At 44.1% G+C, this 12544-nt stretch overlaps 1 protein-coding gene across 2 annotated transcripts in view; it reads left to right on the top strand.

Moving 5' to 3' along the window:
• GALNTL6 (polypeptide N-acetylgalactosaminyltransferase like 6) overlaps positions 1–5479 on the top strand; it is a 1143433-nt gene extending 1137954 nt beyond the window's left edge. For both annotated transcript variants that reach the window (XM_060013624.1, XM_060013625.1), the window contains one exon: positions 3896–5479. In XM_060013624.1, coding sequence (XP_059869607.1) covers positions 3896–4063 — 168 coding nt within the window. In that variant the 3' untranslated portion in view covers positions 4064–5479. The remainder of the gene's footprint in view (positions 1–3895) is intronic.
• Positions 5480–12544: the final 7065 nt, after the last annotated feature.

Raw genomic sequence — 12544 nt, 5'->3', positions numbered from 1 at the left:
TCTTGCTGAATAAATTGAATGCATAAATATACCTGTTAGTTCACATCTCTCTGTTCACACATCCTTCTTTATTCATCCTATTCCCCCACAGCTACAATCTCATTGACACTTTCTGCTTCAAACATGTCTTGTTTACCTATTGGTCTCCCCCACTTCTTGGGCCAGGGGAGGCATCTTAGATTATCTTTCTATGCCTACTTCCTAACACACACCGGAAAATAAAAAGCGCTTAATAAATATTTGTTGAACTCATGTTGTATTTCAGGCAACACATACAAACTCGGACCATAACTATACAGAAGAGCTCATTCCTGAACTAATTACTTTGGTTCCATAAATCTTTTGCTTAAACCAGGAGGTACTGATGTATCCATTCGGATAACTGGTCGAGGCAGGTGCCAATTTTTGCAAATTCTATTTCGCCAGTATTTCAGAAAATGCAATTTGGTCTTGAATAGCTGGTCTCAGACCAGATGGTTAGTACGTTCTGATTTTTAGAATTGGGGATGCTCCTTGACTGAAAATAAATTAAGAGGAGAACAGGCGTGGAATAACTATTACTTTGTTAGTTACTGCACGTAGGACATTGTGCCAGCGATTTTACATATATTAACTCATTTTATCCACAGCAAACTCGTGAAGCAGATATTATTATCTATATTTCACAAGTGAGGAAGCTGAGGTTCCGAGAATTAAGTAATCAACCAGGGTCATGTAACAGATGAATGGTGTGACAGGAATGTGACCAAATTTCCTATGGAATAAAGCCCTGGCCCCCTGCACCCTGCCACCGTGTGGGTGTTTATTCTCAGGGTCATCTTCTTGTACGTTATGAACTCACCCACCTATTTTATTGTCTCTGCATCTTTTTTTTTTTTTTTGCGGTACGCGGGCCTCTCGCTGTTGTGGCCCCTCCCATTGCGGAGCACAGGCTCCGGACACGCAGGCTCAGCGGCCATGGCTCACGGGCCCAGCCGCTCCGCGGCATGTGGGATCCTCCCAGACCGGGGCATGAACCCACGTCCGCTGCACCAGCAGGCGGACTCTCAACCACTGCGCCACCAGGGAAGCCCTATTTTGTCTTTTTTATGGCTGAGTAATATTCCACTGTATACACACTACTATATATAAAATAGATAACTAATAAGAACCTACTTGTATTGCACAGAGAACTCTACTCAACACTCTATAATGGCCCGTATGGGAAAAGAATCTAAAAAAGAGTGGACACATGTATAACTGAATCACTTTGCTGTACACCTGAAACTAACACAACATTGTAAATCAACTAGACTCCAAGAAAAATTTTTTCAAAAGGGCTGGTGTAGGACAAGAGGCCACATTTACCAACGACGGTGCGCCAGCCAGGAGAAGCATCAGTAATGACGTTTAGCGATGCAGAAGCTGAGCTGAGGAGAAATATAATGATGGCAATGTACGTAGCTCCCAAGGTCAGAGTGGAAAACGCATGTTTTGGGGACACTGAAGGTGCTTCCAGAAGGTTCCCCTTCAGGACCTGCTGGACACGCCAAAGACACGGAAGCTCAGTCCACAACCAGAGAGCAATCATCTGTTAGTCCCCAGCATATGGTTGATAGGGTCTATTGGAAGCCCTGTCATTCGTCCCCAGTGAACTTTGGGGAAAAATGTTCATTCAATTTTATGGCTGGGAGAGGCTTCAGAGATGGATGTTATCCACCCCCTCGTTTTACTGATGAAGCTTCTCAGACGCAGGTAGATGTGGGGAATTCTACTTTTCAACGTTTATGAGAACATGACGTATAGTTACCGAAACATACTCCGGAGGGTTCAGGGTCGTGCTGAACCTGTTCATCCCACCCGACTGTCCCCACGAGCATACCTGGATCTGCCAGAGCGTGTATTCCAGCTGGAGATTTGGAAAAGTATGATCACCTTATGGCTTGGAAAACAACATTCGGAAAAAGTAAATGTTCAGAAGATCTGGTTTGCCTTTTGCATCTGCGCTGAGGCGCACACACTGAGAAGGGAAGAGAATTAAAACACGTTCTACTCCTTTTTTCCTCATTTTTTAGTTTTTACGGACATACGTGTTTGGGGAGAGAAACTGCAAGTCTATGGGGGGATCCCCGCTTGAGCTTCTGACAAAAGTGACAATAGGAAGAAATCTAGACAGTTAAGAAGGAAAAGAAGTACATGGATGTGGAGCAGAGTGAGTTTTAGAATTTAGCAGGTCACATAGAATTATCACGAATGTAACAGCTTAAGGATGCTCTTTGAAAAGCTGATGGAAATATATTAGGCCTGTGTAGCTAAATTGGTAGAAAGTGGGGCAGGAGACGGAGTGGGAGGGATGCTGGGGAGGAGGGGGGTGGGAGGGCCAAGGAGCTGCTGCCTAGGGAGGCGCGGGGGCGTCTGTGGGATGGGATCTGTGACCTCAGCATTACCATCAGCCCCAGGAGGGAAGGGGCGGGTGAGCTCAGCGCACAGCCTCCTTCTCCAGAATCTGCTGCCTCGCCCGTGAAAGGAGAGCTCCTGCCAGCTGCCCTGGGGTCCAACGGCAGCCAGTGAAGCGGGGGATGAGGAAAATGGGCAGGAGAAGTCAGCAGCCCTCTCGTGTGTACGGAAAGTGAAATCCACAATAAACCTGGGAGACTTGGAAGAGAGCAGAGGAGAGGAGGGAGCCTAGGTATTAGATGTAGCTCTGTGTTTACACTGAAAGTGGAAACATGCAAACGAGGCTTGGGGCCGCCTTCCTCCTTCCTTATTCTTCCTTCCTTCACAGACACCTAACTATGCAAACATCCGGGTCCGAAAGCACGTTAAATATTGGTTAGCAACCAGTGTAACCCAGAGATGCTGACGTGGGATGCCTAAAAGCTGAGTCTAACGCTCCTCAGTTAAAGAAAATAAGCAGATCCTCTAAATGTTTCCCAAGCTAAGTAATAAAACACAACTTGTTCCTAAAATCTCAGCAGTGATCTGGGGATGTTTTTACATGTTATTGGCCCTTTTCTTTTTAATGCATAGACACTATAAGAGACAAAAGCATTTATTGCTACTTGAGGAAAGATCCCTTTCTCGTAGCACTGGCTTCCTTCTCCCTGCTTGCACAATACAAAGCCGTGTGTATTAACAGAGGCTATTCACATAACGGGCTTGCTCACCACTTAAACTCTGTGCCCTGCTAGCACCTTCATTCACAGAGCCGTTCTCTTTATCACACACTGAGCTAACACTGCCTCCCTCCGCTTTACAAAAGGCAGGGAGAGCTGCATCCCAGGAAGAGCAGCGATGCCGATAAAGGGGTCGGGAAGAGGCAGAAGCTCAGATTTGAGCCTGTGCTTGGAGGTTCTGCCTGCGCACTGTGGACCCCCGGTCCCGAGTTCATCCTGGTTCCCGGTCCTCTGGTATTTGCCTTTCCCAGTACCAGGGTAGGGAAGATGATGACTCTTCTGGTCCTCTGGGTGTGTGTGCGAGGCTGCGGTGGTGTCTACTGCGGACTAAATTACCATTTCCGTATGCATCCCTCTCCCCAGACAGCTAGATTAGTAGCCACTTGACAAGCAACCTCATGTACTTTTCATCTTCAAAACCCGAGGGTGTAACAAAATGCTTACCACAGAGCAGGCAATGAATGGATTATACTTTTTAAAAGTCCATGAATGAATGAATTCTTTGTTTCTGGCTGAATCTGCTTGGAGGGCCCACGTTGCGCCCACGGTTCCTAGGAAACCACATTCCGTGTGGCAACCCCACCTCCTGTTGTTTGATTTGGGAGGTGGTCTATTTATTTTCACACTCTGGGTAGGTACTGAAGTATCAGCAGGGTTATTTTACTTTCTCTTTATAGTTTGGGTTCCAAGCATTCACCATGCATGATATCAGTCTTGTCTTTTCTTTCCGATCCCTGCAGGACAGAACATTATTCCATCCTGTGAGTAACAGCTGCATGGATTGCAACCCAGCAGAGAAGAAGATTTTCATGGCCAGATGTGACCCTCTCTCCGAGACTCAGCAGTGGATTTTTGAACATATTAATATGACTGTTTTAGAAAAATTTAACTACCATGCCAGCTCCTAGAAAGAAAAAAAGGAAGAAACAGTGATCACCTACAGGTTATAAAAACTAAATTTTAGCCAGTCTCTGGGTCAAAGGAGTCAGGAATAACATTTCCTAGATCCAGGAAGTCTGGTTTAAAGATATGTAGATGCCACGTCAAAGTAGGTTGTCCCGAAGAACTTCCTGCACCTGAGGAACTTGGCTAAGAACCTCACCAGCTGCTTCTGAGAACTTGAGCAGTCCCCTTGCTGGCCAAGGGCAAAGATGATTTAGGTACTTTTGCAAACAACCGCTGAGTTAATGAATCCTAGCATTTCTCAGGTCAAATCCTGCAGTAGTGAGTAGCTATGAATGGATCCTCTTAAGCGGGTGGGTGGGGTGCAGGTGAAGGGCATGACCGCTCCGACGACCTGTCGCAGGTTTAGAACGGGCCATTCTGCGACTCGAATGGTGAAACGTGCTGCAGATGATTCTAGAGTGCTCATACCATTCTGTGTTCTTGTTTTATTTTGCAATGAGGGTGTGCTATCTAAGACTTCAATTACATCATGAAATGGACTTGGAGTGTCTCCATGCCTTCATTGACGCCTGCCATTCTCCTTTCACAGCGGAGGTAACTTAACTGGTCCTAAAAGTTCACGCTCCGTAAATTAGCCGAAGTTCTAATTCAGTGCCCTTGTATGAATCCAGCCGAAAAACAAACACGAAAAACCATGCTACCGAGTTACTCCAAAGAGAAAGGTTTCACAGAAGCAGCAAAACCATGTAAGGTTTAAGGAGAGGAATTTTACTTTTCTATTACTTTTCTATTATTTTTAGAATTTTAAAAGTCTGATGTTTGTCCAGTCACAGTTTTATTAAGGAAGGACATGGAGTGAGGTTGATGTAATTTGTTTAGGAGATTCTGAAATCCAAATAAATCTACACTCCAAGTGATGTGGAAATGGCTTAGTACATTTCAGTTATACTTGATCAGTGCCGGGGACATAGAACTGGTTGGGTTTTGCTCTCGGCTGGGGTTTTTTGTTTATTTGTTTTATATCGTAGGTATGAAGGATGCTTTAGTTTTCCTTGGAAGCACATTGAAGGAATTTCCATTAATAAAGTGCTTCTGACCCCATTTTCTATTAACGGGACAAGATTTCAGGGATGATTAAAAAACTAAATGGAACATTTAATCCTTAAAAGAACTTTTTTTTTTTTTACTTTTCAATAACAATGGGGGTGGGGGAGGCATATACAGGGATGAGTATACAGGAATATACAGGAATGGATATATAGAGGAAAGAATGATGTTTGTTTTATATATATATTTCTCAAGTCTTTTTCAGGTAGAACAAAGTTTTTATTTTGCTTTTGTTGTTTTCTTTCAACTCGCTTTTCATATTAATAAAAAATAGATATATTGTCTTGGATATAAAAACATTGAATTTTAGAACTGGGAAGACACTTAGAATCCAATCCCTTTGTTTTTACAGATGAATAGCGAAAGCCCAGAGGAGAGTGGTCCTAATTCCTGGCAGGGCGGATGGGTCTTCCAACGCCTGGTGCCCAGTGCTTTTCTTCCTGTGTTGCCTCTTCTGTTATCCAAGAAGGTTCTGGTTTCTACTCTGATTTAACTAGAAATGTTCAGTCCCTAGATGAGAATAATATGCCTGCCTGGGGCTGCCCACAAGAGAAGCATTCACGTTCAGAAGCTTTAACATGTGAAACCTCTTCGCGTAAATGTTCATGATTTTGTTCTCTCCTTCAAACCTAATCAAAATGTCCAGTTAAACGGCCCTGCTAATAGGTGGGGAAGAGTTATTTCGTTATCTTTACTGATTTTTCAAGCATACTTTTGAAAAGCTATTCCATTTAAACTGACAGTCGCAGAGATTTTTGTGTGTGTGTAGGTCAAGCGGTCTTGAGGCTTCCACGATGCATAGCGGAGAAAATCAATAGTGAGGAATTAACCTGTGTGCTGAACAATTCCAGAGAGTGGGTGAAGATTTATCTCAAGCGTTCAGACAGCAATCTGGTTGTAGAATGAGATGAGCCTATAAAAACCCACATTATGTCACTAAACAGTTGACTGCTGTTTACAGTTCCACCAAAGAGCCAGCCCCAGGTTTTGCACCCCGGAAAGCCCAGATTTGCAGTATGCGAGGGTGCTCTCATCCTGGGAAAACGCATCCTTTGGGTGTGACAACCAGGATCTGATCTCAGAGGGCCCTGTCTCTTACTTTGGCTAGAAGGATATAATTTAAAAAATTAAATTATTTTCCAGAGAAGCCTGAGACATGAAAGCCAAAATGAAAACCTCAAACTGCCAAGTAATTGTTAGATGTGTGCAAAGTGGGAACAGAATCAAACAAAGCCTCATAATCTACTCCCAGGCAGGAGGGCCTGGCACTGCAATAAACATGTCCAAGGAGGTTTCCCAGTACCACCAAACGGCGGGACTCCGCTTACTTGAAATACCGCTATGGCCATTCTGAAAAATAGAAAATTGCATATGTTTTTGCATTTATTCGGCAGAAGGACTGAACAGTCGTCAGAGAGATTCTCTTTCCTGGAAAGAACACGATTTAGAAATGAAGCATCAGAGTTCTGACCCGCCCTTTTATCAGAATGAGAAGAAAACCAGCAGAAAGTTCATCCGGCCCTGGAAATTGCTACTTCTCCAGAATAAGAAATGGTTTTGCCAGAAGTTAGAAAATAGTTAATTTTTCAAATCCTTCCTATGCATTTACTGAGAAAAGGCTGGAAAACAGTTGTGAACTAATTGTGGGATTTATATGTGCTCCAAGGTTGGATTAATACCATGGCAATAACAATGACTGGCTTCTAGGTCTACTGCTATTTAGTTTAAAATAGTAACATGATCACATGACTGTTTTGAAATGTATTCATGATAACAGAGGCCTCAGTGTACAATGCCTGTTCCAGGATTATTTTGTGAATTGGTAACATAGAGCGTTACACAACAGATGTGTAACACGTAACGAAAATGGATGTACAGTCAATGAAAGAGAGCGTTAGGCCCATTCTGTTCACATTCTAGCAAAACACTTGACAAGGTGTCCTTTAGGGACAATTATATGTTTTTTTAAAAAGCAGCCAGGGGACTTCCCTGGTGGCACAGTGATTAAGACTCTGCGCTCCCAGTGCAAGGGGCCCGGGTTCAATCCCTGGTCGGGGAACTAGATCCCACATGCATGCTGCAACTAAGAGTTCGCATGCCACAGCTAAGGAACCCATGAGCTGCAACTAAGACCCGGCACAACCAAATAAATAAATTAAAAAAAAAAATCAGCCAGAAAATAAAGGGCATATAAATATCTCTTTTGTGCTTCTTGCCCTCACATGAAAAACTTCGATTTCAATTCCTTCATAACTCCAATAACTTCATTATCTCCACAATGAAGGAGCAAAAAGGAAACTTTTATTGGAAAGACTGGCATATAAACTTTACGTCAGACACATCAAAAGAGCCAAGGACACTCGGATGACAAAGCCGACTGTCCAGTGAGAAAAGGCCATGCCCACCTCTGGGTGACATCACACATCTGAGGACCAGAACAGCATTGATGGGAAGGCTGGGACATTCCTTCTGCTTTTGACTTCCCATGTGAAGTGCTACAGACTCTTTCCCAGGAGTGGACAGTGCCCCAGCCTCCAAATGCTGCCGGGTCACCTTATGCAGAAGTTAGAGTCTTCCTAATAATACGAGGTTCTTGTGAACATTGATTTATCCCTGGGACCCCTTTAGGAATATCTCCTGAGGCCTCTTCCCCTGGCAGGGATATAGGGTGGAAGTACACTTTCATAAGCAGCTGCTGGAGATAAAGAAAGAGGGCATTTTATATAAATCCTGGGAGACAACACCTCAAAGGGAAAATATTTCTCAGTGATACCCTGAGATTCTGGGAGTAAATGCAAACGGCAAGAGGTAGTCTGTATCTCTAGACACGGGTGCCCATCACCCCCTGCGTTCACTCCATCACCAGGTGCTGCCCTGGCCATCCTAACTCTCACACGACACCACCAGCTGTAATTACTCTCCACGTGTGCCACCGTGGCAGGAACACTGAAGAGTGACAAGTGGCCAGTCCTCCCATGCCGCCGACCTTGGAAGATTGCTCTTTGATTTATGTCTGGAGCCTTTGTTGGAGGCCCGGGAGCTGTTTGCGACTCTATTTGGTAGACTTGACATTGGCTCGGAGCTTTTATCACACAGTCACTCCTCTCCACGCTTGACACGTCAGGCTGGTGCGTCCGGTACCGCGGCTTCTCAGCAGACGATAGCTCAGGCACGTGTGCGATGCTTCAGAGAAAACTGGGGACATTTCTTCTGTCCCTCCGGCCTGAAGTGGCCCCCTTCAGCTCACCACAAGACAGCCCCCAGGGTCCCTAGAGTCTGCCACACCCCACGTGTGCCCAGCTTAACCTCAGTACAGAAAGGCTGGACATTGCAGAATCTTCTATCCTGACATCACTCACCTTGGGAAGGGTGAGCTTATTAGTTTGTAACTAAGTGACATAGGTCCTGGTTTACCAGGGACAGTCCTGGTTTCTGCCTGTGTAATTGTCAACAGCGCCCCCCTTTCACTCTTAAAAGTGTCCTAGTTTGGACAGCAAATTTTATGCTCACTCTATCTATAATCCACCTGCCTGTTTATTTCATAGTTCCCGTACTTATGAAGGCCCAGAGTCTACAAGCAATCAGCTCGTCTCACCCCATCCCTTCACACAGGACCAGATGAAAACCAGTTCTATTTGGTGATCGTCTAAAGCATTCACATGGTTCTTTACAAGTTGCTTCATGGAAGCTTTTTCATTAAGAGTTCTTACACCCATCTACATTGTTTTGTTGAATCAAGACGATTCTAGTTTAAATGGTTTTTTTCATGATTTAAAAAATTGATTTGAAATTAACTAAGTCATTTTCTACTTTTCCAAGCTGAAAACAGTAGATGCCCACCAGTAGCCATATTATTAATTCTCAATATTATGGTATGAGATAGAGATCGATAGATGATAGGTAGATAGATAGACAGACAGATTCTATTTGCAATATTGCTTTTGTTTTTAAAGTGATTTTACATTTATCTCCTTCTGCCCTTGTAACCACCTCTGTGGTAGAGGATTATTACCATCCTTATGAAGAAAGTGCAGGACTTGTGCCCAGGGGGTGTGCCCAGATCAACGTCACACAACAAGTTCACAGCAGAGCTGGGATGAGAACCCAGGCCTGGATACTGAGTCCTCAGTTTCTTCCAGTCTCTGTGGTGTCCACACCTCACTGTAGGGTCGTTGGTTCATAGTCAAACCAAATACGAGAGGGCTTGAACTACTTCACTGGTGGGAACAATTCTTCCTTGGGAGCCTCTGTTTTTAACCCTTAATTATATTTGCTCTTCTTCCCCTAAGCTTGTTAAAGGGAGAACACCAAACTGCATTCAGGATTAGTCCCTCTTAATGAGATTTCCAGGGTACTTGGGAGAAGTGATCTATTAAAGCTATTTGCATAGCTCTGGAGGAGAAATCCTTAAGCAAATACTGTGCACTTTGGGAGTATTAATGGGTTCAGCCCTCGGTGGCGGGGGGCAGCCAAAAAAATAAAATAAAAATAGATTGCTGGACCACCTTCCCACCCCCAACCCAAGATTCTGGTTCATTCAATCCGGGGTAGAGCCCAGGAATTTACATTTCTAACAGGTTTCTAGGCAATGAGGATCCTGATGGTCTGGGATCCACCCTTTGACTTAGATCAACAGTCTCACCATTTTGAAAATACCTTTTGAAGCTAGTTTTATTGCTGTTGAATGTGTTTAGAAACCATGTATTACATTTAAAAGACCTGTCTTAGAAATGATAAAATCCCAACTCATTCAAAATCCGAACTGAGTGTAACTCACTTCAATAAATATTTATTGCCAGAGGAAAGTTTCTCTTTTAAAGCTCTTCATTTTTAAAATTCTTTTAAATTGAAGTATAGTTGATTTACAGTGTTTCAGGTCTACAGCAAAGTGATTCAATTATACATATGTATGTGTGTGTGTGTGTGTGTGTGTGTGTGTGTGTGTGTACACACACAGATTCTTTTCCATTGTAGGTTATTACAAGATATTGAATATAGTTCCCTGTGCTATACAGTGGGTCCTTGCTGCTTATCTATCTTATATAAAGTAGAGAGTATCCGTTAATCCCAAACCCCTAATTTTAAAGCTCTTTAAGTCAAGATCACAGAGCTGAAAGACCAAGAATAGGCAGTATTATGGTATCAACTAGGTCAAGGCCCCTACCATTAAGTGCCTGGCATTAAGCATCGTATTAATAATTCAATTATTATTGTTCCTTCCTCCGTTAATGAGCCTCATGCTACTATAGAATGGTATTGAAAATAAAACAAAGGCATAATATAGTTAAATAATTTACTTAACACTGTTTTTCAGTATATCAGCCCATCTAACCTAGACCATGGTTTTTCTCAAGTTCTGTCTTGAGAAAAGAAACATTACTTTTTTGGTGGCAAATACCTGGCTGAGCTCTTTTCACAAACATTGTGCAGATGTGACTGAGCTATGGTTCCTCTCATCTTTGAAAAATGCTGCAAGTTTAATTAAAAGTCTTTTAAGTGTAACAGTATCTCACTATGTCCAACTCAGTTGAGTAACTTCCTTAGAAACAGCTACAGAAAGTAAAGAAAAGCTTAGTATTTCTGCCATGTTGGAAGTGTGGTTATCTTGGATTGTAACCTTCTTTTCATTGAAAATAAATACGAAGATCTTTTTTTAAAGTTTGTTTCTCCCTTGTCCTCTGTCTTCAAAAATAAAAGTTAACTGAGAATAGGTCTTTTTGTTTTCAGTGTATTTAAATTCTAACCCCTAGTGGCACACAGAGTAAATCCTCCAAATTACATTTTTTTCCAAGTATTTTTCTAGTTGTGTGTGTGTGTGTATGTGTGTGTACCATGGATGCGTGAAGGAGAACATATGATGGGCAAAAGAATTTTGCTTTACCGCTGCTTGCTATTCAGATTGTGTCACCCAGCAAATTGCTTGTTATGTGATGTATAATGTGGCCAATCATCCCAGCCACATGTGTTCAGACCTTACAGGGAAAAAAAATGCAGCAGGTGCAAAAGCTCCTTTTAGAGCCAAAACTAGACAGTGCATCTCATCTCAAAAAGACACACTTCTGTCATCAGGACTTTTGAATTCTTGGAAAGGAGTAAGAATCCGGAACCCAGGGGTCCCCAACAAGGCTCCCGCACCCTGCAGAGAGGAGGTGGGCTGTGGCACCGGTGAGGATGAGAGAGAGAAAGAGAAACAGCCATGTCTTGCTTTCCTCAAAATAATTCGTTTACTGTCCTGGAGGAAGCAGCGGGGAAGTGCTGGAGCGGCTGAGATGTCAAAGAGACAATCTCACAAAAGAAATGCTGCACTTGAGCAAGCAGTCACCTTTCATCACCGTCTCCCCGACCCACATCCCCCCAACCCCGGCAAGTGGCCAGAGTCAGACCCACACAGACCTGCACCGCCCCGAAAAGCGCCTTCGGCGGGAACACAAGGATTTCTAAAGAATGGGAGCTCAAACAAGGATGAAATAACTATGCTGAGTCCCTGCAATGTTTAAAAGAAAGCCATCTCGAGGCCAGTTCATCCGGATAATAAATGCCCTTGGACGTGGATGGGAGGCTCTTTGATTGGGAGAGGCAGGAAAGCCTGAACCGGAGGAGAGCTAATGACCTTGTTCCGACATCCATCAGACATCAGTCGTCTGCCAGAAAACCGCCCGTGGGGGCGGGGCAGCGGCAGCGAGGTTTAAAACGGCCAGAGAGAAAGGCTGTGGGAAAACGGGCTGCACTCGGGCGCAGCTTCTAAGGAGGCTGATGGACGTCTCCACAGCGGGGCCGGCACGTGCCCTGCAGGAGCTGCCTGAGCCGCCCACCGGGTACGCAGGGGACCCCAAGGCCCCCTGGGAAATTCCTCTCCTCTCCTGTCTCGTGAATTCTCCCCTATTTCTATCTATCCTGATAAACTTCCTCCAAAATGAAATCAGAACATCAGGTCAGCGTCATTCCTTTGCTGACTCGATGATCAGAGCGTCTTTCTCATCGGGCTCAGGAGACATGGGAGAGCAGCCAAAGCCCCAGTCTCCCTGCAGGCCATGTCCTCCGAGGCTCTTCTCTCGGACTAGGGAAAACTGTTTCAGGCGATGTCAGCAGGCTGGTCTTTTTCTCTGAGGACTGGACACTGTAATTTAATGAAGTAAATGTTTGTTGAGTCCCAACATGAGTGAGGCCTCACGTTAGAACCAAAGGTCCACATAGCTAGGAGAAAAATGTCTGGTGAACCGCTCAGAAAATGATGTTCCGGCCCTGGCTGCAGCCCTAGTCTCCCACTTGAAACTGGGTGAATCTCTACCCTCCCTAAGTCTTCCCTGCAGGAGTGTGGTCGTGATGAAACATGGGAATGAACAGGACTGGTGAACAAAATGTAAATGAGACATGTT

This window comes from Delphinus delphis, chromosome 6 (genome assembly GCF_949987515.2).
Source record: "Delphinus delphis chromosome 6, mDelDel1.2, whole genome shotgun sequence".
Classification (NCBI taxonomy): domain Eukaryota; kingdom Metazoa; phylum Chordata; class Mammalia; order Artiodactyla; family Delphinidae; genus Delphinus; species Delphinus delphis.
The sequence above is the reverse complement of the archived record's forward strand: the minus strand, read 5'-3'. Positions and strand labels throughout refer to the sequence as shown.